Source organism: Podarcis cretensis (assembly GCF_951804945.1).
Source record: "Podarcis cretensis genome assembly, chromosome: 4".
Lineage (NCBI taxonomy): Eukaryota > Metazoa > Chordata > Lepidosauria > Squamata > Lacertidae > Podarcis > Podarcis cretensis.
The window spans coordinates 8584590-8611917 of NC_137173.1; the positions used below are offsets into that span (position 1 = coordinate 8584590).

General features: G+C 45.5%; 1 protein-coding gene across 1 annotated transcript in view; it reads left to right on the forward strand.

Annotated features, from left to right (window-relative positions):
• The first annotated feature begins 9384 nt into the window (after positions 1 to 9384).
• The window catches only part of UVRAG (UV radiation resistance associated), a 92373-nt gene continuing 74429 nt past the window's right edge, over positions 9385 to 27328 (forward strand). The window contains exons 1-4 of the mRNA XM_079973745.1: positions 9385 to 9712; positions 22797 to 22914; positions 25669 to 25703; positions 26883 to 27044. Coding sequence (XP_079829871.1) covers positions 9635 to 9712; positions 22797 to 22914; positions 25669 to 25703; positions 26883 to 27044 — 393 coding nt within the window. The 5' untranslated portion in view covers positions 9385 to 9634. The remainder of the gene's footprint in view (positions 9713 to 22796; positions 22915 to 25668; positions 25704 to 26882; positions 27045 to 27328) is intronic.

A 27328-nucleotide genomic window follows, 5' to 3' on the forward strand; every position in this document is an offset into this window, starting at 1 on the left:
AGTAACACGTTCACTTCCGGGTTTCGGAGCGTCTGTAACCTGAAAAAACGCAGCCTGAAGTGTCTCTAACCAGAGGTATGACTGCACAGTGGTACCTCAGGTTACATACGCTTCAGGTTACAGACTCTGCCAACCCAGAAATAGTACCTCGGGTTAAGAACTTTGCTTCAGAATGAGAACAGAAATCATGCTGTGGCAGCAGCAGGAGGCCCCATTAGCTAAAGTGGTGCTTCAGGTTAAGAACAATTTCAGGTTAAGAACAGACCTCGGGAACGAATTAAGTACGTAACCAGAGGTACCACTGTACAGCACAAATCATATAGAATGCTTAACACATCATCGGTAAAACAATCCCAAATCCCAAATAAAACAATTACCATTTATGTAACACTATTAACAAAGCAACTGAAAAATAAGCTAAACATCACAGTTACACCAAAATTCGTAGGATTCACAAAGCACGACAGAATTCATATCTATGAAACAACATTAACAAAATAGCAACAAGACAAACAAAGCCCTGCAGAATTTGTACAGGTGTTCTCCGCTCCGCCATGACTCATAAACTTTCATTCTATTCAACACATCAAAATACACCTGCACATTACCCTCTTGGCAGCAACTCCCTTATGAAGGATCCTTGCGATGGAGGTGGTCAGCGCAAAGACGCTCAAACACGGCTTTTTATTCAGATTAGTTTTTTACAAGGTCAGCAGCGTGTAGCTGAGGGAGAAGAGACTGCAAATGTGTTGGCCTGGGGAGCTCGCCGTGATTTAGTAGAAGGAGCTAAAACGGTGAGATGCGTTTGCACTGAAGAAGACAGCTTCTTAAATAAGAGACACAACACAGTATAAACAGATGCTGCCCTCAGGCGGCTTGCTCTGTGCAATGCCACAACAGGAACTTTTATTCATTCATTAGATTTACACATCAGTAAGGACAAGAAAAGGTTTTGTGGGCCTTTCAATAGCATATTTTGTTGTTTCGGCTTTGGCCCAGCCGCTTCATCAGCTCTGGATCTACTTGTACTTGCCCTCCGCTCTTCCCCAGTAGCATGTTGGACGCCTTCCGACCTGAGGGGCTCATCTTCCAGCGTCATAACTTTTATATGCCTGTTGTCTTTGTCCATGGAGTTTTCTTGGCAGGGATACTGGAGTGGCTTGCCAGTTCCTCCTCCAGGTGGATCACGTTTGGTCAAAACTCTCCACTATGACCTGTTCATCTTGGGTGCCCTGCTCGGCATAGTTCATAGCTTCTCTGAGTTCTTCAAGCCCCTTCGCCACATAAACCAGGGGTCATGGGACGCGGGTGGCGCTGTGGGTAAAACCTCAGTGCCTAGGACTTGCTGATCGTAAGGTCGGCGGTTCGAATCCCCGCGGCGGGGTGAGCTCCCATCGTTCAGTCCCAGCTCCTGCCCACCTAGCAGTTCGAAAGCACCCTTAAGTGCAAGTAGATAAATAGGTACCGCTTTATAGTGGGAAGGTAAACGGCGTTTCCGTGTGCAGCGCTGTTGCTGGCTCGCCAGATGCAGCTTCGTCACGCTGGCCACGTGACCCGGAAGTGTCTTCGGACGGCGCCGGCTCCCGGCCTCTGGAGCGAGATGAGCGTGCAACCCTAGAGTTGGTCATGACTGGCCCGTACGGGCAGGGGTACCTTTACCTTTAAACCAGGGGTCAGCAAACTTTCTCAGCAGGGGGCCAGTCCACTGTCCCTCAGACCTTGTGGGGGGCCGGGCTATATTTTGGGAAAAAGTATGAATGAATTCCTATGCCCCACAAATCACCCAGAGATGCATTTTAAATAAAAGGACACATTCTACTCATGTAAAAACACGCTGATTCCTGGACCGTCCATGGGCCAGATTGAGAAGGCGATTGGGCCAGATCCGGCCCCCGGGCCTTAGTTTGCCTACCCATGACATAAACCTTTGCTGACTTTGGTCTGCTTTTTCTAAGCATATGCCAATGAAAACTGGCTGTGCCCTCAGAAATTTCTATTCCATACACGGGATGGGGGGAGCTTTTTGGTCTGATAGCCACATTCCCTTCCACGTAATCTTACAGGGGCCACACTGGAGTGGGTGGCTCCAGAGGCAAAAGTGGGCAAGCCATGAGCATTCATTTTAGCTGCTTCTTCTACTTATTATTATTATTATTATAAAAATATATATTATTATTATAGTAAAAAAGTCCAGTCAAAGGAGACTATGGGGTTGTGGTGCTCATCTCGTTTTCTGGCCGAGGGAGCCAGCATTTGTCTGCAGACAGCTTTCTGGGTCATGTGGCCAGCAGGACTAAACCGCTGCTGGCACAATTGCACTGTGAAGGAAACCAGAGCACATGGGAACACCGTTTACCTTCCTGCCACAGTGGTACCTATTTATCTACTTGCACTGGCGTGCTTTTGAACTGCTAGTTTGGCAGGAGCTGGGACAGAGTGGGTCCAACAGTCACAGAGGCAGTTTCTGCATGTGCTGTAGAGGGAAGGGAGGGCAGGGTTAGAGCAAGGTGGGTGGGATGGGTGTGCTCCTCCCTGGGTGCCACCTCTGAGGGGGGTGGCAAAATGCTGTGAGGCAGTCAATGTCTGTAAGAGACACTGTGGGTTTAGCATGCACAGCCTTCCTGCTGTCAAACCGGTTAGCCTGCCAACTCTCCCTCAGCTCTTGGTTGGCAGGCATCCTGTCACGGTCCAGTTTACAGGCAGTCGAAGTCCTGGTGGAGGACGTCGGGACTGGGGGCAAGATGGCGGGGTGAGTCCAGATGCCAGGAAGCCAAGAGCCCGAGGGTCAGCGAGCCGGGAGTCAAGAAGCCAAGGGTCAAAGGGTCAGGAAACCAGGAGTCAAGGGTCCGAGGGCCAGGAAGCAAGGAGTCACAAAGTCAGGGATCGGGCTCCAAGGATCAAGAAGCAAGGAGTCAAATACAGCAAGGCAGGGAACATACTGCTGTGGCAAAGAGCCAAAGGGAAACATTGACCTTATATCCCTTCCCGGCTCTTGCCACCAGGTGCAGCGAGTTACCAAGCAGCCACTCCTGTGTGGCCGCGCCTTGCCTCTTCAGAACAAACTTAGGAAAGCCCCAGTCCTGCGAGGGCCCACCTCCTGCATGCACTCCTGACACAGCCTCCTCATCGCAAGGCACATGATCTCCGCCAAAGAAGTTCAACAACTCCCCCTGAAAAGCTGAACAACTTTGGCTCCGCCCCCAAATAAATATGAGGGGCAGATGGGGCTTGTCCACCTGGGAAGGGAGCCCATCTAGGAGAAGGAAAGCTCCGATCCTAAACCACCTCTGCCCTGCCAGCCCCCCCCCCCCCCCAATTTTTGTTGCTTGGCTGCGGCACATCCTTGAACCCTGATCATTCCTCTGGCTTGTCTGGATGGCGCATAGGGAGGAGTATGTAGCATCCATTCAACTGTCCAAAGGTAAAATATACATGTGTGCCATTTTTGCCTTTGGCAAAGTCCATTGCTGCTATGGATGATTGATCAGAAAGGAATGCAGTCCTCAGGCTGAAAAAAGTTCTGCACACCTGTTGTAGAAGATGCTGGCACATGAACCATTAACCTTGGAGCATCCCTCTTGGGGTGGAAGAGATGAGGATGTGCCGAAGTCCTCAGCATACATGGAGCCAGGATGCTGAAGGACAATATCATACCTCCAGAGAAATGCAGGTATGACCTTATTATTCCCTGACCTTATCCACCCGCTTCCGCCAGCCGCAACAGGCAGTAGAGCCAACAGGTAAATTTCCAGCTGAAGCTAATGGTGGGTTTTATTAGGTAGGTGGGGGAATATAATTAACTGTATTTTATCTCCCTGCGGACCAACGTGTGTGGGAGCAAGAGAAAAATGCCTGCAAGCCTTTTGCAGAGTGCAGGGCTTTTGCAGACAGGATTGCGCTGAATCCCTTGCGTGAACTCCGAAGACATAAGCCTGCTAAGCTCTTGCTCTCAGATGCTTGGAAGCCAAGTGATTAATGTGAACAAAAGACGTGAAAACAGATGAGCGCTGCTTGTTTCGACCTCCAGAGCACAAAATGGCTTGCCCTCCCAAGCCCACTTGCTTTGACTGCAGGTGCAGGATTCTCCAAAGGAGGAAAGAGCTGCTATGCTCTTGCTTTGGTTTGCTGCCGTGGGAAACAAGATGGGGTTCTGGCCCAATGCGCAAGATCTCCTCTTATGAAGGGTGGTTGCTGCTCTTATAAACCCAGGCTGGATGCCAGACACATCAAAGAAGCGTTTCAGTTAATCTAAGGTTACCAGATTTTTTTCAATGAATCCGGGGACACTTTTCAACTTCCTAATAAATAGATGGATTTTGTCAGGGGACTGATTTGTAAATCCAAGGACTGTCCCTGGGAAACGGGGAAGTCTGGCCACCTTAGGTTACTCGTATTGCAAAATTTGTAAGAGAAACCAGGTTGGCAAAAACGGAACTCCACAGCGCCATCTGGTGTCACAGTGTTAGAATGCATAAACAACGCATATAAAGTGATTTTTCTTTGCCCATGTAGCTGACACATCCTCTTAAGGTTTTAACAGCAGTCTGAAAGGAAGTGGGAGACCAAGCTCATGCTTACCCCATAGAGCTCCATACTGAATATGGCTTCCCTGTTAGTAAAAGAGGCACAGGGAGCACGTGCCCTATTTTTTCAGGGCCCTCCTAGGAGGCAAAGCTAGAAAACAGGAACATGTCACAACAGCTACATGGAAGCTCCAGCTTTAGTCCCTGCCCATTAAAAACATATTCCAACATTAAAAACACATCGCGGAACATCAGTGATAAAAACATAATTAAAAAGCATGCTGACAAACCTGCAAAGTGTCCCAATTTTCCAAGGACAGTCTCGGATTTACAGAAGCCATCCTGGTTTCTGATTTCATCCCAGAATGTCCCGCTTTTCCTTAGGACGTCCCTATTTTCACTGGAGAAACGTTGGATGGTATGGAGTTATGCGATCCTTGAGCCAAGGAGAAAAGTAACTGCAGTGGTACCTCAGGTTACATATGCTTCAGGTTACAGACTCCGCTAACCCAGAAATAGTGCTTCAGGTTAAGAACTTTGCTTCAGGATGAGAACAGAAATCATGCTCCAGTGGCGCAGCGGCAGCAGGAGGCCCCATTAGCTAAAGTGGTCTTCAGGTTAAGAACAGTTTCAGGTTAAGTACGGACCTCCAGAACGAATTAAGTACTTAACCCGAGGTACCACTGTATACAATTTTTAGAAGACATCTGAAGACAGCCCTATATGGAGGGTTTCTTTTTTGGGAAAAAAGGTTTTAATGTTTGAGTATGCTTTAATATATGTTGGAAGCTGCCCAGTGTGGCTGGGACAGCCCAATCAGATGAGGGATATAAATAATAAAATTATGGTTGTGGTTATGATATGGAATAGGACATCCCTATTTTCATCGGACCCCTTCATGGATCACTGCCTTGCCATGGTGAAGGGGCTTGAAGAACTCAGAGAAGCTATGAACTATGCCGAGCAGGGCACCCAAGATGAACAGGTCATAGTGGAGAGTTTTGACCAAACGTGATCCACCTGGAGGAGGAACCGGCAAGCCACTCCAGTATCCCTGCCAAGAAAACTCCATGGACAAAGACAACAGACATATAAAAGTTATGACGCTGGAAGATGAGCCCCTCAGGTCGGAAGGCGTCCAACATGCTACTGGGGAAGAGCGGAGGGCAAGTACAAGTAGATCCAGAGCTGATGAAGCGGCTGGGGCAAAGCCGAAAGGACGCTCAGTTGCAGATATGCCTGGAAGCGAGAAGCGAAAGGAAAGTCCAATGCTGTAAAGAAAAATATTGCATAGGAACCTGGAATGTAAGAACCATGAACATAGGTAAGTTGGAGGTGGTCAAAAATGAGATGGCAAGAATAAATATTGACATCCTGGGCATCAGTGAACTAAAATGGACGGGAATGGGTGAATTCAGTTCGGATGACCATCATATCTACTACTGTGGGCAAGAAACCCGTAAAAGAAATGGAGTGGCCCTCATAGTCAACAAAAGAGTGGCAAAAGCTGTACTGGGATGCAATCTCAAAAATGATAGAATGATCTCGATACGAATCCAAGGCAGACCTTTTAACATCACAGTAATCCAAGTTTATGCACCAACTACTGGTGCTGAAGAAACTGAAATTGACCAATTCTATGAAGACTTACAACACCTTATAGAAGTGACACCAAAGAAGGATGTTCTTCTCATTATAGGGGATTGGAATGCTAAAGTAGGGAGTCAAGAGATAAAAGGAACAACTGGCAAGTTTGGCCTTGGAGATCAAAACGAAGCAGGGCAAAGGCTAATAGAGTTCTGTCAAGAGAACAAGCTGGTCATCACAAACACGCTTTTCCAACAACACAAGAGACGACTCTACACATGGACATCACCAGATGGGCAGCATCGAAATCAGATTGATTATATTCTCTGCAGCCAAAGATGGAGAAGCTCTATACAGTCAGCAAAAACAAGACCTGGAGCTGACTGTGGCTCAGATCATCAGCTTCTTATAGCAAAATTCAAGCTTAAACTGAAGAAAGTAGGAAAAACCACTGGGCCGGTAAGATACAATCTAAGTCAAATCCCTTATGAATACACAGTGGAAGTGAGGAACAGGTTTAAGGATTTAGATTTGGTGGACAGAGTGCCTGAAGAACTATGGATGGAGGCTCGTAACATTATACAGGAGGCAGCAACGAAAACCATCCCAATGAAAAGGAAATGCAAGAAAGCAAAGTGGCTGTCCAATGAGGCCTTACAAATAGCGGGGGAGAGAAGGCAAGCAAAATGCAAGGGAGATCGTGAAACATACAGGAAACTGAATGCAGATTTCCAAAGAATAGCAAGGAGAGACAAGAAGACCTTCTTAAACAAGCAATGCAAAGAAATAGAGGAAAGCAATAGAATGGGAAGAACCAGAGATCTGTTCAAGAAAATTGGAGATATGAAAGGAACATTTCGTACAAAGATTTCCATAATAAAGGACAAAAGTGGAAAGGACCTAACAGAAGCAGAAGACATCAAGAAGAGGTGGCAAGAATACACAGAGGAATTATACCAGAAAGAAACGGATGTCTCATATACCCCAGGTAGTGTGGTTGCTGACCTTGAGCCAGACATCCTGGAGAGTGAAGTCAAATGGGCCTTAGAAAGCACTGCAAATAACAAGGCCAGTGGAAGTGATGGTATTCCAGCTGAACTATTTAAAATTTTAAAAGATGATGCTGTTAAGGTGCTACACTCAATATGCCAGCAAGTCTGGAAAACTCAGCAGTGGTCAGAGGATTGGAGAAGATCAGTCTACATCCCAATCCCAAAGAAGGGCAGTGCCAAAGAATGCTCCAACTATCGCACAATTGCACTAATTTCTCACGCTACCAAGGTTATGCTTAAAATTCTACATGGAAGGCTCAAGCAGTATGTGGACCGAGAACTCCCAGAAGTGCAAACTGGATTTAGAAGAGGCAGAGGAACCAGAGACCAAATTGCAAACATGCGCTGGATTATGGAGAAAGCTAGAGAGTTCCAGAAAGACATTTACTTCTGCTTCATTGACTATGCAAAAGCCTTTGACTGTGTCGACCATGGCAAACTATGGCAAGTTCTTAAAGAAATGGGAGTGCCTGATCACCTCATCTGTCTCCTGAGAAATCTCTATGTGGGACAAGAAGCTACAGTTAGAACTGGATATGGAACAACTGACTGGTTCAAAATTGGGAAAGGAGTACGACAAGGCTGCATTTTGTCTCCCTGCTTATTTAACTTATATGCAGAATTCATCATGCGAAAGGCTGGGCTGGATGAATCCCTAGCCGGAATTAAGATTGCCGGAAGAAATATCAACAACCTCAGATATGCAGATGACACAACCTTGATGGCAGAAAGTGAGGAGGAATTAAAGAACCTTTTATTGAGGGTGAAAGAGGAGAGTGCAAAATATGGTCTGAAGCTCAACATCAAAAAAACGAAGATCATGGCTACTGGTCCCATCACCTCCTGGCAAATAGAAGGGGAAGAAATGGAGGCAGTGAGAGATTTTACTTTCTTGGGCTCCATGATCACTGCAGATGGTGACAGCAGCCACGAAATTAAAAGACGCCTGCTTCTTGGGAGAAGGGCAATGACAGGCCTAGACAGCATCTTGAGAAGTAGAGACATCACCTTGCCAACAAAGGTCCGTATAGTTAAAGCTATGGTTTTCCCAGTAGTGATGTATGGAAGTGAGAGCTAGACCATAAAGAAGGCTGATCGCCGAAGAATGGATGCTTTTGAATTATGGTGCTGGAGGAGACTCTTGAGAGTCCCATGGACTGCCAGAAGATCAAACCTCTCCATTCTGAAGGAAATCAGCCCTGAGTGCTCACTGGAAGGACAGATTGTGAAGCTGAGGCTCCAGTACTTTGGCCACCTCATGAGAAGAGAAGACTCCCTGGAGAAGACCCTGATGTTGGGAAAGATGGAGGGCACAAGGAGAAGGGGGCGACAGAGGACGAGATGGTTGGATAGTGTTTTCGAGGTTACCAGCATGAGTCTGACCAAACTGCGGGGGGCAGTGGAGGACAGGAGTGCCTGGCGTTCTCTGGTCCATGGGGTCACGAAGAGTCGGACACGACCAAACGACTAAACAACAACAACAACAAATTTTCATCGGATAAATTTTGGAGCGTATATACCGTATTGAGAGACAGCCTAATATTAAAATAGTCACCATAATACCAGTCACCACCCACTCACTTTCACAGGAGGTGTGTTGTCAAGTTGAAAGGTGGGATATGCATAAAGAAAGAAATGTGGTACTGTATAATAATAACAACACATGCAAATAATAATATTTATTGACATGAGTTTTAAATCCACAATTTATAAGGGGAGCTCCCTTTAAGCAGCAAACATGTTATTGCCCTAGCGCAATGCATTGTGGGCCATAGCATCCCTAAAGCCTTCCTCATTTGTTGCTATGGAGACGGCCTCCCTGCCCTGCTTTTGTCACGTGACAAAACATAGAGCACGTGATGCATCTTTCCCCGCCCCTCCTATTCCACCCCCCCCCTCCACCCCAGTCCGGAACGCCGTTGGCTTAACCGTCTTTCACACGTACCCCCGTCGTCCTATCGCGAACGGCTTCTTAAGCCTTCGGTCCCGCCCCTTCCCGAGCCCGCCGGCCAATGAGGTTCGGGCTCTGACTTCGCGGCTCTCAGGGCTTTTTGACAGAGGCGGCGTTTTCCCTCCTTCAAAGCCCCGCATACAAACAGCGGCGTCGCGGACGTCGGGTTGGATCGACGTTGCTGCGGGCCAATGAGAACGCGGCGTGGCGAGCCGGAGCCCCTCCCCTCCTCCCGCTTGAGCCAATCGGCGGGCGACGTGCCTCCGTCGGCGTCTTCCTCCGCGGTTCCCTTCTCGCCCAGCGGCGCGGGGCAGGAACATGGCTCCGTGAGGGAGCGAGCTGTCGGTCTCGGGCGGTTGAGGAGGCCGGTGAGGCGTCGGCGACCGTTCCTTCCGCCCCCCCGCCGTCGTCGTCGTTAACCCTTCCGTGCCCGACGGTGGCGGCGAGGACCCTGAGGGAGGGGGCTCAATGCGCAGGCGCGAAGGCCGCTCCCGCCGGGACGCCCCCCGCGCCCCGCCAGCATGAGCCAGACCGCCGCCGTCCTCCCCCCGCCGGGCCCGGCCTCCCGCGCCCTGCATGCCGAGCTGCCCTCTCAGCAGGTGGGTCGCCGCCCGGGGTGCGGAGGGAAGAGGGGGGCTGCGTGTCCCGCCCCCCTTCGTGGCATGGGCACCGGGCAGGAAGAGGTTAATGGGCCCCGCTTTGGGGAGAAGGGCTTAGCAGCCTTGCAAGTAAGCTGGCGAAAGGGCAACCAAAATGGTCCAAGGCCTGGAAACGATGCCATAGGAGGAACGGCTAAGGGAGCTGGGCATGTTTAGCCTGGAGAAGAGGAGGTTAAGGGGTGATATGATAAAGGTAAAGGTAAAGGTACCCCTGCCCGTACGGGCCAGTCTTGACAGACTCTGGGGTTGTGCGCCCATCTCACTTAAGAGGCCAGGGGCCAGCGCTGTCCGGAGACACTTCCGGGTCACGTGGCCAGCGTGACATCGCTGCTCTGGCGAGCCAGAGCCGCACACGGAAACGCCGTTTACCTTCCCGCTGGTAAGCGGTCCCTATTTATCTACTTGCACCCGGAGGTGCTTTCGAACTGCTAGGTTGGCAGGCGCTGGGACCGAGCAGCGGGAGCGCACCCCGCCGCAGGGATTCGAACCGCCGACCTTTCGATCGGCAAGCCCTAGGCGCTGAGGCTTTAACCCACAGCGCCACCTGCGTCCAGGTGATATGATAGCCATGTTCAAATATATAAAAGGATGTCACATAGAGGAGGGAGAAAGGTTGTTTTCTGCTGCTCCAGAGAAGCGGACACGGAGCAATGGATCCAAACTATAAGAAAGAAGATTCCACCTAAACATTAGGAAGAACTTCCTGACAGTAAGAGCTGTTCGACAGTGGAATTTGCTGCCAAGGAGTGTGGTGGAGTTTCCTTCTTTGGAGGTCTTTAAGCAGAGGCTTGACAACCATATGTCAGGAGTGCTCTGATGGTGTTTCCTGCTTGGCAGGGGGTTGGACTCGATGGCCCTTGTGGTCTCTTCCAACTCTATGATTCTATGAAAGCCACTCACCCGCACGGAAAGCCAAGGTTAGCTGGGCTTCAGTCGGCAGAGCAGGAAAGTCCTCATCCCACGGTCACGGGTTCAAACCCCACTTTGGGCAATAGGTCCCTGCATTGCAGGGGTTTGGGGCTAGATGGCCCTCGGGATCCCTTCCTAACTATGCAAATCTAGTGGTCCTAAGTACTAAATTAGGGGTCAGCAAAGGTTTTCAGCAGGGGGCCGGTCCGCCGTCCCTCAGACCTTGTGAGGGGCCGGACTATATTTTGAAGGGGGAAAAATGAACGAATTCCTATGCTCCACAAATCACCCAGAGATGCATTTTAAATAAAAGGACACATCCTACTCATGTAAAAACACGCTGATTCCTGGACCGTCCATGGGCCGGATTTAGAAGGCGATTGGGCCGGATCCGGCCCCCGGGCCTTTTTTGCCTACCCATGTACAGTGGTACCTCGAGTTAAGTACTTAATTCGTTCCGGAGATCCGTTCTTAACCTGAAACTGTTCTTAACCCGAAACACCACTTTAGTTAATAGGGCCTCCTGCTGCTGCCACGCCACTGGAGCACGATTTCTGTTCTCATCCTGAAGCAAAGTTCTTAACCCGGTACTATTTCTGGGTTAGCGGAATCTGTAATCTGAAGTGTATGTAACCTGAAGTGTATGTAACCCGAGGTACCACTGTACTAAATGGTGTTCAGCCCTTCTGTTGGAGATTAATTTGTTCCATCATTGTAGGTTGAAGAAAATAAGGCTGGTATGAATGGAGGCTGCGCTTGCACCACACATTTGTTGATACTGCTTCTGCTAACTTCTTTGCAGTCATAAAAGCCTCCCAGACTGGTTTGTGACAATCAGAAATAAGGCGATTCCTATCCTAAGGCTTGCAATCTAAAAGAACACGAAAAGGAAAGCATTTAGAAGTGGAGGACCGGGGCGGGAAGTAAACGTAAAGTGTTTTCTATGACAAGGGGAGATGAAGCAAATTATATACGAAAACATTGTCTATGTATCCCACCCACCCCAGCTTCTGAAACATTGGGCAAAAAATAGGGGAAGGGTGTAGCCTGCTAGTAGAACATCTGGTTTGCTTGCAGAAGTACCCAGTTTAAACCCATGGCAGAGCTGATGCCAGACAATGTGGACAACTTGTTGTTGTTTAGTCGTTATAGTTGTGCCCGACTCTTTGTGATCCCATGGACAACTAGATGGACCCAATGGTCTGATTTGGTATGAGGAAGCTTCCTATTTTCATGTAGGGCTTCTTTATTATTGAATAACTTAAGGAGGTGTTTTGCCTCTCAGTAGGTGGTTTGTTATGAAAATGACATTTGTTTGGATGATGCATGTTCTTTTACCATCTTCAAGTGGTACATTTTTTTCTTAACCAAAATTACCTGATTATCAAGGAAATGAGAGGAGAGCCATTTTTCCTCCCCTCACACTAACATTCTTCCTCCTCCCTCTTGTTTACTTGACGGATGTTTTTGTGAAGATCTTGTTGATGTGACTTGTGTGGTGCCGTGAAGCTTGTTTGGAAAGGGACACGGAGCTTAAGCAAATCTGCAGTTCTTCTGTTTGATGGCTTACCTAAATGTAGCATAGTGTGTTTGTAGCTTCAAAGCTCAGCTACTGTCAGCTATCTTTTTGAAGTTCTGCTTCAATCAGTGGTGGAGGGCTCGGTGATCAGTGCAGTTTCTCAACACCGTCCTTTTGAGATTTATTCAGTTGGCAGACTAAAGATATCTTTTTTTCCATTCTGTTGTTTGGAACATGCTTTGTGAAATAGAATCTGCCACTTAGTGCCTTCATGCATGCTTTGAGACTGCATGTGTACCATTAAAAGTTTGCCAAGAGAGGAAGTAGATACATGGTACCTCAGGTTACAGACGCTTCAGGTTACAGACTCTGCTAACCCAGAAAAAGTACCTCGGATTAAGAACTTTGCTTCAGGATGAGAACAGAAATAGCGTGGCGGCAGCGGGAGGCCCCATTAACTAAAGTGATACCTCAGGTTAAGAACAGTTTCATGTTAAGAATGGACCCCCAGAACCAATTAAGTTCTTAAACTGAGGTACCACTGTACTGGTCAACTTACTCTGTGATTGATCCCACTTTCCTCCCTTACCTACTCCAGAGTTGCAAGGATTTCATTTAAAGCTTGGTTGAGGAACCTGTTCCTCTCTAGGTTTTTCTGGATACCAGTGTCTTTCAGCCCTGGCCAGTGTTACATTGGTAAGGAGTGATGGAAGTTGCAGCCCAGTGACATCTGAAGAGCCCTGAGTTCCCTATCCCTGATTTAAAGGATTAGGCAGAGTCTCTCCTTTAAAGTCTGGCAAGTCAGGTGTATGTTAGCTGCTTGGATTTTGCTTTCAGATGCAGCACCTCTAGTATTTCCCTGACTATTGCTTATTATTTATGAGCTCTATTTCTATGGCAGTCGGTTGTTGGCATCCATCTGTCTCGAGTGACAATGGAGTGCGCCTCTGGGGGTGAAACCACCAAAGCAGCACCAAAGTTAGTTCCCTGGGCTGCAAGCCTGGGCAGTATATATGGAGGTCCTGGGCTGACAAAGCCTACCTTGCTGATGTGGTCCAGAGCAGAGCAAGACGTCTGGCGTCAGCAAAACGTTGGGCCTCCTTCTGGCGCCACCCAGCTGTCTTAGAGGCTTCACTCTGGATTTGTGTAGGGTTTACTCCTTAGCCTTTCCTTCTCCTGAAGATAACCTGCAAGGCAGCTAGCAGAGGATTAGGATAGTAGTTTTCCTTCTTCTAGATAAGCTACCTTCCCAGGTTGACAAACCCCAGCTGCCCCTCACTTCCTTCTGCAGTGTGTGCAGAAACCACCTCCACCCACCATTGGTTTTGTCTGCTCAATTTGTTGGAGCCTGTCTTCTCATGCAGGGGAAGTCCCAAACTCACTGAAAGTTTGAGACCCATCGGCTTACCCTCACTTGGTTTAGCGGGCCAGTCAAAGCCGTTTCTTGGGTGTGGCCACTGTCACATGCTGGCAGCTTCTAGGAGCCACAGGTGAGAGCTGAGTGCTGGGTGGGGACCAAAGGTGGACAAGCCACCCCAGAAGGAGCCGAACATGACCCCCACCAGTGGCACTACCCCTCCCTTAACACCCCACTCAATAGCTGCTTGGTTAATATCTAGTTCTAACGATTAAGAACAAGCTGGAATTTCTGAGGCAGGAAATAGTTATAAACATCATAAGGAATTGAGAATAACATAACGTCCCCAATTAGCCATTAGCATATTAACCTTGATGCTCACTTGGATTAAATTTTGTTTACACTGCCAAGCAACAAACATTACTATAAGCAGTGAAGCATTAGATGTGTCTTTATATTAAAATGAATGTGAACTTCTGAATCTTAAGAGTTAATGAGGTTCTTACAAATCTTTGTTTTCCTATTGGCTGTGACTAGGGAGCCTAGTGGAACAAATCATCCCTATAGCTGCAATTCCCCTTGGAAGGATTTCAATAAAAATGTTGGGAGCAGTCACGCTGCTGTCAGTTGATCTCTCAGAAGTTGCAGAGCTGCTTTCGGATGCTTGTTTGACAGATGTCATGCATTTCTACTTAAAAACAACCCATTCCACGGTTGCTTTCTCTTAGTTCTGGTTGAAGTGATCACAAGTCTTTGTCATCAAATGTAGTTTCAGCACAAGATGGATTTCTAAGGTTTGTTCACACATTCATCTTCACGTGTGGTAGCCGTGCTATAATCAGCCAGCCCATGCTAACTTGGTTCTGAGAACCCTTAAGACTCCTAAATTTTATGCTCTGCTGTACAAACTGAACACAAGTACTTATACAGTGATTGCAACACCACTATACTACACACAACATTGAGATATGCTGACTTCAAAGGCAGATACAACAGTGTAAATATACAACAGTGTAAATATTTGAGATCTCCATCAGCTGCAACTATGGACCGTGAGTAGTTCTTGCACTCAAGCAAGTTAGCTTTCTGCACTGCCTCAACATTTCAAACTGATATCTGAAAGGGAAAGTATTGCCTGTTATGTAAAACCCAGTACAGGTAATGGGAAAGAGAATACTGCTTGCATTAGAGCTACTTACCTTTGGTTTTTGGTTTTTTTCCCAGTTGTGGGTGGAACATGGTTTCTTGCATGTGGCAATGGATTTCATGTCCTGAGTATCTGTGGGGATTACATGACTGTATTATAGAACTAGACATCTCTAAATTGATGTAGGCATAACTTTTGTGATTTTCTGCAGATATTGTTGTGGCTATTCAAGGATTGCAAAATCCTTTGGCATAGGCGTTCTATTCTTGGGGTCAGCAGGTTGGAGCAGGGAACTGTGATTGTCTGCTTAACATGGTAGTTAGGGTTTTTTATTTCTTTGTTGTTTTTTGTTTTTTTTAAGAAGCCCATTCGTTTTAAAACAGGCTAGAACTTTTACCTGTTAAGTCCTCCTTTTTGTCTGGTGCTTGTTGGATAACAAGACTTTCAAGATGTCATGTTGAAAGTGTTGGTGTACATGGAAGAATATAGTAAACTTTGCATTCTTGTATCTAGGGAGCTTTCATATCCCTTTATTTTTTCTGTTAACAGGAAATGAGATTTCATTCTAAATGCCTTCTGCTTGGCTGGAAATCAACCAGTTTACTTACTTAACTTTTGAGTCCTGTAAATTTCTTCAAGCCGTTAGCAGCTTTTGGACCAGAGGAGGTTTGTTTAAAAACTTAGCTTGTAGCTATGCCTGGATAGATATGCACATTGATAGTTGTCTCAAACCTCACAATTGTACGATATCCAGACTTGTTTTGTTTTGTTTTCTGGTGTTTGTGAGGACAGCTGTCAAACTACATTGTAGGCCACAGAGAAAATTGTGTGGTTTGGCATCTGGGCAAGGGACTGTTTTTGACACAGGAAGGTGTGGGAGGCTTTTGGAATCTGTGGGATATATGAATAAACTCGTAGCTTTCTGCTAAAGCAGCTTTCCTAATTTTTCTATGAGTAGAAAGCAGGTATGACATCCATACATACCACTTTCACTTCCCTGCTAAGGTCTTTGCTTTAACTCTGCCAGATGTGCGGGGTAGAAATAATAAATTATTATTATTATTATTATTATTATTATTATTAACTTCACTAATATTTGCATGTGGAAAATATGCAGCACCATCCTAGGCATGCTTCTACTGAAGTAAGCCCCACTTATTTAGGGTTGCATTTTGCATTTTGATAGCAACTTGGAGTTAGCATTTTTGAAAGCAAAAAGTGGACATTGCCGCCTTTCTGGGGAGAGGGTTCTGGCATTCCTAGTTTAGAATTGCAGCATCTTCTGTGAGTTGAACTTTCCTGCCAGTTGGGCCTTATTTGTACTTCTGTTCCTCTGGTCTGTTAAGATCCCTGGGATTTTGAAAGAAATAGTTGGGGCCGTGTTAGAAACTCAGATACATCAGCTAGGTGCCAAATACCTCCTTAAGCCAGGGTTACAGTCGCCAAAACGGAATGCTTAGTTGCCATTTTGGGGCCAGACAGCTCGAAAGTTGTATTTTTCAATTCGACCTTTTAGTGCCCGAAATTCATTCTGATTGTGCAGATGAAATATAATGGATAGAATTCAGCAGGATGTGCTGCTAGTGTGTGAAAACAGTCAAGAACTATGCACCTTCACATGGTGGAGACATCAGGTGCCACCTGGCACTTGGGCATCTTCACTTGGTTGCAAGCTGCCAATAAAAGGTAAAGGTAAAGGACCCCTGACAGTTAAGTCCAGTCGCAAATGACTCTGGGGTTGTGGTGCTCATCTCGCTTTACTGGCCAAGGGAGCCGACGTTTGTCCTGTCCTCAGACAGTTTTTCCAGGTCATGTGGCCAGCACAACTAAGCCGCTTCTGGTGAACCAGAGCAACGCACGGAAACGCCGTTTACCTTCCCGCCAGAGTGGTACCTATTTATCTACTTGCACTTTGACGTGCTTTTGAACTGCTAGGTTGGCAGGAACTGGGACCAAACAAGGGGAGCTCACCCTGTCGCGGGGATTCGAACCACCGACCTTCTGATCTGCAAGCCCAAGAGGCTCAGTGGTTTAGACCACAGCACCACCCGCATCACAAGTTGCCGATAGGTAAAGGTAAAGGGACCCCTGACCATTAGGTCCAGTCGTGACTGACTCTGGGGTTGCGGCGCTCATCTCGCTTTATCGGCCGAGGGAGCCGGCGTACAGCTCCCGGGTCATGTGGCCAGCAGGACTAAGCTGCTTCTGGCGAACCAGAGCAGCACACGGAAATGCTGTTTACCTTCCCGCCGGAGCGGTACCTATTTATCTACTTGCACTTTGACATGCTTTCGAACTGCTAGGCTGGCAGGAGCAGGGACCGAACAATGGGAGCTCACCCTGTCGCGGGGATTCGAACCGCTGACCTTCTGATCGGCAAGTCCTAGGCTCTGTGGTTTAACCCACAGCGCCACCCGTGTCCCTCAAGTTGCCGATAGTCAGGTGCAAAATCCCCCTAGCGAATTCTGAATGCTGAGTTGAAGTGGACTTTGCCGGTTTCCTTACTTCTTTCTCCAGGGGAGAAAGCAAATGCTCCAACATGACTCTGATACTGCAGTAGTCAACACATTTGACACTAGTATGAGGCTTCTGGTCGTTGTCTAGTACAATTCATGAGGAAAAATGAATAGAAGGAGTTGGCTACTATGATGAGAACTTTGATTATTAATTGGCCCAAAATGTACTGCACTTTTATCAGCAAACACCTATACAAAGTAACAGTCACAGTTTTTCAAAGCTGCATTATAAACTTTCACTTACCTCTACAAAGCCAGGAAGAAAGTTTAGCAAGAATGTTTAGTAGCACAATAATAAGTGTCATTTAAACTAAAGCTATTTTCAGTTGGTCTAGACAGTTGTCCTTAATTCCAGGAAATAAGTTCTGCAACTCTGCAGGATTAAATGGTAAAACTGGGTGGCTGATTTTTGTCTTATGTAGTGACTACGAAGACATTTTGGCACAACATAAAAGCACGAGAGAGAGCTTAACATTGTGGCCCAGGAATTCTTTGTGATTGCAATGGGGAAACCTCTGTGCCTTTAGGAATGGGGACCTTGTGTGCCAGTGAGAAGCAGGTTCCCTGAGTTTGGTTGGTGCATTCTGGTCTGTCTACCCTCCTTCCTTTCAGATAGTGTTTAATCAAGAGGTGCCCGGGTTGAGCTTAGCTGTCAGTCATAACCTTCAGCAACCTGGGTACCAGTTGGTGTACTGTACTTCTGCATGCTTGGATCCCTAGAAGATCTAAATATTCAAATTGTGTTGCCTTAAAAGTTGAGGGGTTGGAAACTTGTTTTTGACAACTTAAAAAAACTTTTTTGAACAGTGATTGAGGTCTTCAAACAAGCAAGGAGGTAGGCTGTAGTAGTGCTGTCCAGGCTTTGTGGGTAAATCTGCTCTATAATTCTCATGTCCAAACCTTCTATAACTGATGTAGAAAAATCACACAAAGAGATTAAGGTTAAAATACCAAATTCTCAGCATGCACTGTACATTAGAAATATTCTAACAGGCAATAAAATTAATCAGGAGTATGAAGCATAATGAAATTAATATACGCAAAGAAGGACCAGTTGAGAATATTAATATCCATGGCAACACTGGCTAATTCATTTTTCTTCAGATGTAATCACATTTTGCACATCAAACAGAAGACAGGATAGATAATGTTCTATAATAATTGTAGCTAAACCATGCTGTACTACTTAGCCATTTGATAACCACAATTTGTGCCCTGTAGAATTTCACCATGTGTTGTTCCAGTCAGACTTCCGATTCAGGCACATTACATGGTGCTAGTTGTCAGAGTGGTAGAGAAAGCTTGTCAACCAGTAAGTTGGGCAGCTTAAAGATGTCAGTCTGTGGTGTGGTGTTAGTCATGGATCAATTGCAGCCTCAGATATTTTCCGGGCTTCCCTTGTCCGGCATCCGCATCCATCCAGTGCAGAAAGAGTTTTTTTGTATTGATAGCCTCTGCATTTTACAGATGATGGAACATTGTGTTTACCACGGCTGAATTACAAAGAAAGCGCTCCGTCTTAACTTTTCAGCTTCAGGTCCTCGTAGCCTGCCAAATGGTGACTCTAGTGTAATATGAACAATACAGGGGAAATGCCTGGAAGAATCTGATACTTCAAGGCACAAATTGCCAAAGAAGATACCCCAGAAGCTTCTCCAGCACTTATTTTGTAAGCCTATATGTTGCTTCTGGAATCCTCTTCATGAGATTATAGGAGTTCTGCGTTCACCCTCTGCAGATCGTACGCCCCACCAGCTCTCTGAAGCTGGGTAATCCCCCTTCTGTTATTCTGGAACACTTAGTTGAAACCTGGTGGTGGAAAGTGAGGACAGAGTAGTTCAGGAAATGGTTTGAGGAAGTGGCAACCCCTGAAAGGAGAGCCTTGAAGCGTAGGTAGGGGATAAGCTTGAGGGGCTGAAAAGGTTTGCACTGCTTATGTGAGGTTCCTCCAGGCAAAAGTCAAAAGAGAAAATCAAAAGAGGACTCTGTTCCTTGTAGGTCACCAGTTGATTGCAGCCATATTTAGGCAATGGCCGGAGACCGCAGAGAGAAAAGTCATTCCTATCCATATTGTGCTTCTCATCTGTGTGCAGCGTCTTTCAGATCATACCAGGTGTGCAGGGATGTGTGTGAAATACTAATCTTTTCTTACCACTGCGGAAAGTAACACAACATCTGAAGGAGGTAGGGGAAAGTGACTGTGGTACAGTGCTGTTGAAAAAAGCTGTTAATTCCTCTTAGGGCTCAACCAGACTTCCTTCTCTGCTGTGTTTCTAGGCACAAGTCCAAGTGGGATTTTGTTGTTGTTCTCCCGGTGCTTTCTCTGGGAAAACCCGTGTTATACCGCTGATTCAGAGCAAACGGCATTCAAATTTTCCATGGACTGCCATTAGCATGGTAAAATACGGAGTTTTCCTGGGAAGTCTGGATGAGCCCCTACTCTGCAACATCCTGGTGGTTCCATCCTTGTGTACATAGAAAACAGAGACAAAATAGTTCTTCTGCTCTTTGGCTTACTTCAGCTTCAGTGTTGATTTGTGAGATGCACCCAGGGGTGGCTAATGTTTTCAGTAAATGTGCAGCAAGTCAAGTCCACTGGGGCTGAGAGTGCCGCTCTGATAATTGGCGCAATTCTCTAGTCTAGGGTTAGCCAGTGTGGTGCCCTTCTGATGTTGCCTCACTACAACTTGCATCATTTCTGGCCCTGATAAGGAATGTTTGGCAACATAAAATACCTAGGAGTGTGGCTAACGATGAAGAATATAAATTTAATGGCTGATAACTATACAAACACCTGGAAGGAAATCCAAAAAGAATTAGACATTTGGAATAGGATAAAACTCTCCTGGTCAGGCAGAATGGCTGCAATCAAGATGTGTATACTACCGAAACTCTTATTTTTATTCCAAAATGTCCCAGTGATTAGAGGAAGTTCAATATTTAAAAACTGGCAAAAAGTTCTTTCCAAATTTATATGGCAAGGTAAAAGACCGAGAATCAGATTTAAATTGCTAACAGACAGAAAAGATAGAGGAGGATTCTCAGTACCAAATTTGAGCTTGTACTATGAAGCCTCGTGCCTTTGTTGGCTTAGAGAATGGGTCACTTTAAAGAACACAGATCTGTTAGATTTAGAAGGCTTTGACCTACGATTTGGCTGGCACTCTTATCTTTGGCAGAATAAGGGAAAGGTGCATAAAGGCTTCTCACACCATATCATTAGAGGAACACTATTAGAAGTGTGGGAAAAGAATAAAAAACTACTGGAAAAAAATACCCCCTGGTGGCTATCACCTATAGATATATTAACAATTAGAAAAACAAATATGGAAGGTGAGAGACTGTCCTATGAAGACCTCCTGATAAGATCGGAAAAAGGATGGAAAATTAGACCCTATGAAGAGCTAAAAGGTAAATTATCTAGTTGGCTGCAGTATTACCAAATCAATGCCTTATGGAAGGATGACAAAAAGATTGGAATGAATGAGAAAAAATCTAAGTTCCAGGTAGAGATAATAGAAAGTAAAACCAAATTATTATCAAAAATGTATAATCAACTTCTAGACTGGGACACCAAGGATGAAGAGGTTAAAGAGGTCATGGTAAAGTGGGCTATGGATATTGGACATAATTTGGAGTTTGAAAAATGGACGAAGTTGTGGACGAAAGGAATGAAATTTACAGCCTGTACTGCCCTCAGAGAAAATATGGAAAAGATGATGTATCGTTGGTACATCACTCCTGTGAAACTGCAAAAAAATGTATAAGACTGGCGACAAAAGGTGTTGGAAGTGCAAAACCAAAGAGGGGAGCTTCTACCACATGTGGTGGAAGTGTGAAGAAGTTAAAAAATTTTGGGATTCCATCTACAATGAATTAAAGAAAATATTTAAATACACCTTTGTTAAAAAGCCCGAAGCCTTCCTTCTGGGAATGATTGGAGAGGAGATCAGGAAAGAGGACCACATAATGTTTCAATATGCAATTGTAGCTGCCAGGATTCTGTTAGTACAAAATTGGAAAACCCCAAATATCCCGACCGTTAAAGACTGGCAAAGTAAATTGTTTGAGTACATGGATTTGGCAAAAATGACACAGAACATCAGACAGAAAAAAGGCATAAAGTTTATTGATGATTGGTCTAAATTCATAACATATATGGAAGCAAACTGTAGAAATATAAAAATCACAGTAGGCTTAGTATAACTCTTGCGATGTGTGGAGGTTATAAAATGAAAAACTGCAGAATGGTCTTAATATTCACAGAACCCAAAACCGAGATGGAGGGAAGTCAATCGTTTTCCATTGTCATTTAATGTCTGTTTTTTGGTTGGTGTAGGTGTATTGCTCTGGGTGATGTTTGTCTTTTTTTTTTTGGGTATGTGTGGGTTATCTTTTATGTTTATTCTTCTTTTTTGTTGTTGTTTGATTATAGAAAATGAATAAAAATTAAATAAATAAAAAAAGGAATGTTTGGCAACAGTTGGGTATGGTTGGTGGCACTCTTGAGGAACCCTAAGAAATTTGAAAACCTGTGAGAAGTTGAAATCCTGTTCTTCAGTACTGTAAGGGAAAATTAGGGATCAAAGAGGTGTACGGTGCTGTGAAACATGCTGAAGTTAGGAGAATAAAATTACGTTTTACTTGGATAAAAATTCAGTTTTTACATGTTGAATGAATTGCGTGGCGAGTTCCCGCCTCCCCCCTCCAGAAATAAAGACACGAGACACAAGAATTCGAGTTAATGGGTCAAATTAGGCCACAACTTTATTGATTACAGGAATTGAGCGGTATTGGCTTAGGCATTGCTCCTAACAACTAACCGGCTGCAACCCGTTTGCTTGAAGACCGGTAAGGGTTAACCACCAGTAGGGGGAGTCCTGCTGAGGCACGTCAACTAGGAGTTCCCCCAGGAGTTACCACTTGGGAGCATGTCGTGGGCCCACACCTCCATAGGCTTAGGACAAGGCCACGCCCCCCGGAATCCTTTATCAGATTACCCTTTGTTTCGGGGGAAGGTGATGGCGCTGCCTTCCCCCCCCTCATCTGCATAACAATAGAAAATACCCACACCAATGCCTAACCACCAATACCGCGGAATTGTGACAGATTGCTACGAGGTAGGCGAAAACCAAGTGGCTGGTGCCAATCTGCCAAATGGAAAAATTCCTACCAGGCCCCTTGACGGCGACCGACTGGAGTCCATAGCAACGTCAGAGAGCCTAGCCTAGCGGGTGGGAGGGAAGGGGAAATAACCTAGCTGGCTGCTGCGCGGAAAAGAGGGAAAGCCTCGGCCGTGCCAGACCTAAGAGCAGCGAGGCCACGCCCCCCAGGCCAGCCGATTGGCTGGCCCGTGGATGACGCGCCCGAGGCTTCCCTGGCATTGCGGGGGCTGAAGCCAGCCCCCGCGAGTGTGGGGAGGGGCGTGAAGCCCGCAACCCCACCTCCTCTCTAGCTCAGAAATGGCTTTACGTAACGAAGACTCCTAATTTTGTTATAATGTATGTTGTGCATTTTCATCATCATGCTTATGTTGCCACTTCCATTCTTAAAATTTTGTTAATGTTTCTTTACAGCGGCGTCTTCGTCACCTGCGGAACATTGCAGCACGGAACATTGTTAATAGGAATGGCTATCGTCTCCTGGACACCTACTTCACTCTTCACTTGTGTAATAATGCAAAGATATGTAAAGGTACATGTGAGCCAATTCCCATAATTTCTCTCTCTCTTTCTTTGTCCTTATATGATCTAATCACAGTTTTCCAAACTTTTCATGTTGGTGACGCACTTTTAAGACACGCATCATTTCGCGTCACAGTAATTTAGTTTTACTAACAAGCCGGAGGTTAAACTAACCCCTTATAAGAGCGTTCGCATGACACACCTACACCCTGCAGCCGACGTGCTAACGTGTTTTGACACACAGTTTGGAAAGCTCTGCTCTAGGTTAATGCTTAGGCTGAAACTAGATAGCATGGTAATGTCTGCTGCTGCAAATCAGTTCACGTGACATGATTGCAGCATGAATTGCACCTTGCAAGGGGAAAGCAAGGAAGTAAAAGAGGAAAAACCAAAGTAGGAAAACGATACTTTATCCGTCACAGGCCAGGGGAGAGCAGGAGAAGGGTGTTTGGGGTGGCTGGTTTCAGCATCTCTTGTTCCTTATCTCTTGTTCAGTTTTGGCTTGACATTTATGGACCACCCAGTGACTTCTTGGCAGAGCTAGTGTTTGAATCTTGGTCTCACAAGGCCAAATCTGATTCAAAGAAGGAGGGAAAATAAGTCTCACTATGTGTGTGTATGTGTTCCTAGGGAGTTGATGCTGTCTGGGCTTGAAAAAGTATAGGAAGTGTTGAATCCTGATCAGTGAAGTTTTAGACTTTCCTAATCTTTGAAAGAGAAACTTTTTAAAAACTGAAATCCTTCAGATTCTGCTCTGATTGAATTCTGTAGTTTGCAACCCAAGTCCGTTTTACTAATCCCCAAGAAACCTTATAGCTTGATCGCTCTCAACAGCCACAGTAGTAGCTACAAAAGGATTAACAGATGCCCATATACCGCTTAGTGTACGATGTCTTTGGGTGTTTACATCTCCTGTTTCTGTGGTCTGATGTCCCTGCCTCTGTATACTGGCAAGTAGATGAAAGTTCATCAAGCTGTTGCAGGCAGCTGCAATTTGCTTTCCTGTCTGCTGTGGACACAAAGAATTTATACCGTGCCACCCCTGTGCCTCTGACCTGTCCCCAGACTCTGCCCAGTCTTTCTTAATATTTTTCTAAGGTGCTTATCTCCATGGTAGCTAAGCTTTGAACTACCATTAAGAATCCAGAATATGACCTCAGTGTTTGCGTTCATAGTCTTTGCCGCTGGATTCTGTGGCAGGATTGAGCCCTAAATATTCCCACTTACACCAGCTCTCACACTGAAGAACTGAAAGATAAGGGACTGGAGCTACTGAGGCAGTAACCCTAGAAGTTTGTCCTTTTAAAGAGACTCTTCCTAACAATCTTTTCAATTCAGGGTGGAGGAGCTATTTTTTTTCAAAGTCTCAAAAACGATACTGAAGTGAAGCTAGGAAATCATTCCAGGGACTGTTCCTTTTGGAATGCTTACTTTAAGTAGTATTTGTAGAATATGTTGCAATGCCATCGTTTGACATTTTGGATGAATTTGATTCCCCCCCCCCTTCCTAAAATAAAATAATGTAGCATGCTTATATTTGGAGTTGAAAAGATTCAGTTTCTGCTCATGGAAAATGTAAATGTTTTGCTCAGAAAAAGTAGAAACAGTGTACGTTTCGCATAGTAGTGTCAGGCTCACTTGTTTCATTATAAACTCCTATTTTTATATTTATTTTTGCAGATTTTTCCATCCCTGCCCCCCCAAGTAGGCATGTGGTGAAACAATATGGTGTAGAGTGTTGGACCTCAAAGATCTCACTTCAGATCATATCTTGGCTATGCACTCACTCTAACTTCTGGTTCCTTAAGAGAACAATCCTATGCTGCTCGTTACGATGGCTTTATATTACCTCCAGCATCGGAGACAGTATGCTCCTGAATACATAGCTGGCATGCACAAGCGGGAGACATCTGTTGCCCTTTTTCGTGGCCACTGTGAGAACAGAATGCTGGACTAGAGAGGCCTCTGGTCTCATTCAGCAGAACTGCCCTTATCCATATTTACTCTTAACACAGTCCCACTGTGTTAAATGGGCATTTCTCCTAGGTAAATGTGTATAGGTTTGCAGGTTTAATCTGATTCCTCACATTAAAAAAAAGAACGTGACAAAAGCGTGTAGAGTTTTTGTTCCTAGCAGCCAAATAATTTTAGCTTAAACTAACGTCTGGCTGAAGCAAATGAACATTCTTCTTTGAGGCACTGCCTGCCTTCTGGAATAAAAGCCAAGCAACTGTTCTGCAGTAGTATTTAAGTTTGCAGTTCAGTAGACCTAGAATGAACCTAATTCCAGTGCTCTGTGCATGCATGCCTTTTTTTTATTATTTTAAACCTTAGCATTTGCAACTCCTGAAATATATTTGTAAAAACGGACTCTCACTTAGGCTGCTAGTGCCCCCTTCCCCGTCCACATTGAATCCTGCAGGTTTGTCTGTTTACACTGTGTTCAGCCTGCCATTTCCTTTCCCTTTTTGGTGCCATCATGATGTGGCAGTGATGGATTTTGTGGCCACCTGTGCTTCCCATTCCCTGGCACCATGTTCCCCTTGTTCATGGTCAGGGCAGCTAATTTTCCATAAGGGTCCTTCATTATTATTTTGAATGAATCCTTATCAAATTTCTCCCTAGAATAAAATAATTTTTTTGGTAAGCGTTACCTTTCATACAAATGTGAAAATCTTTTCCCATAGCATAAGTATCTGCTCTGTATCCCAGACCTGCACAGTCTGACCTCTAATGCTCTCTTTAATTTTGTTTCCTTTTCTAGAATTTTATAAGAGTGAAGTGATAAAGAATTCTCTGGTAAGTTGCCTTCACTATGAGGCTTCAGCCAAGTTCCAAATTAATCTTTTCTCCAAAATATCTAGATATTTGAGTGAAACATTGTTCAAACTGTCTCAATGTTTCCATTTGGCATTATGTGCAAGTTGGCAAGCTGTGTGCGTCGCTGCGTTAAACCGGAGACTGGCATTAGTTTTTTTAGGGCAGCTGAACGAGGCTTTGTTTCCAGTCATGTAAACACAGAGCTGCTTCTGGTCAGAGTTTAAAACACTGTTAAAACTTGCAATAAATGTTTAGTGACTGTGCATGCTGCAAGGAGTGATCTTCTGGCAATCTCTTCTCTTAGCTGGCCTTAGATTTTCCTTTATAGCATGAATATCAGTAATGTCAAAGGATTGATAGGCCCTGTTCACCAATTGGAGTGTGCCACCAAGTGTGGGGAACCCAGGATCCTGCCGACCTGCCAATCACATCCAATTCACCACCTATACAGTCATACCTTGGGTTACGAACGCTGTGGGTTGCACGTTTTCGGGTTGCGGACCGCACCAAACCCGGAAGTACAGGAACAGGTTACTTCCGGGTTTCGGCGCTCGCACTCGCGCACAAACACAAAATGACGTCACGTGCATGCGCAGAAGACCAAATCACGTCATGCATGTGCGCAGAGGGTTGTGAACACTGCGTGTTGCGAATGTGCCTCCCACGCGGATCACGTTCACAACCCGAGGTGTGACTTTATTCAGGAAAAAAAACAAAACAAACACAAAATAGGCTCCAGAGAAGAAAAGCAAGCAAACACACACACACACACACACACACACACACACACACACACACACAAAGTTCCCTTTCCCTTCCCTGCCCATCTGTTCCCTCCTCTTCAGCCACCTTAATCTTTTTTTTCAGAGCATTTTCCCTCCCAGTTTGCTTTCTGCTCTAGGGCCTATCTTACTGTAGAAAACTAGAGAGTTGTGTGTGTGTGTGGAGCGCAGAAACTTCGTGGGCATTGGAAACTTTCATAGGCACCATTGCGTGACTGTGTTGGGGCTGCTAGATAGAGCACATTCTTTTAAAAGCATTGGACTAAATGAATCAACGGTCTGTCTGTATTGGTATAAGGCAGCTTAATGCATGGTCAGGTAAAACCTTGAACATTTTCAGTATACTGTAGCTGTCTCTCTCGTTTCACAACAACAGAATCCAACATGGCGAAGTCTTGACTTTGGTCTTATGCCCGATCGCCTCGATACGTCCGTTTCCTGCTTTGTGGTGAGGATATGGGGTGGCAGGAATGACAGCCATCAGCTGCTGATAGAGTGGAAGGTCAATCTCGATGGACTCAGATATGTGGGCCAGCAGGTAAAATAAAAACATGCTGCTTTTACTAAGGGTTGGCTAGTTAGAGGAAGTTTCAGCAGACATCTGTTCTTGTTGGGCTATCTTAACAGATCTCTTTTAAGTATCATTTTAAGGACAAAGTTAGTAAATGCTGGACAAAATTGTAATGGGACAGTGGGATTCTGTTGCTCATCTTGACAACTGACCCTCCGCACTGGTGAATGGTCGACTTACTCATGGTTCAGTAATTTTACGCTTTCCCGGGTTTCAAAAGAATAGCCTTCATGTTTACTGCAGTGTTTTGT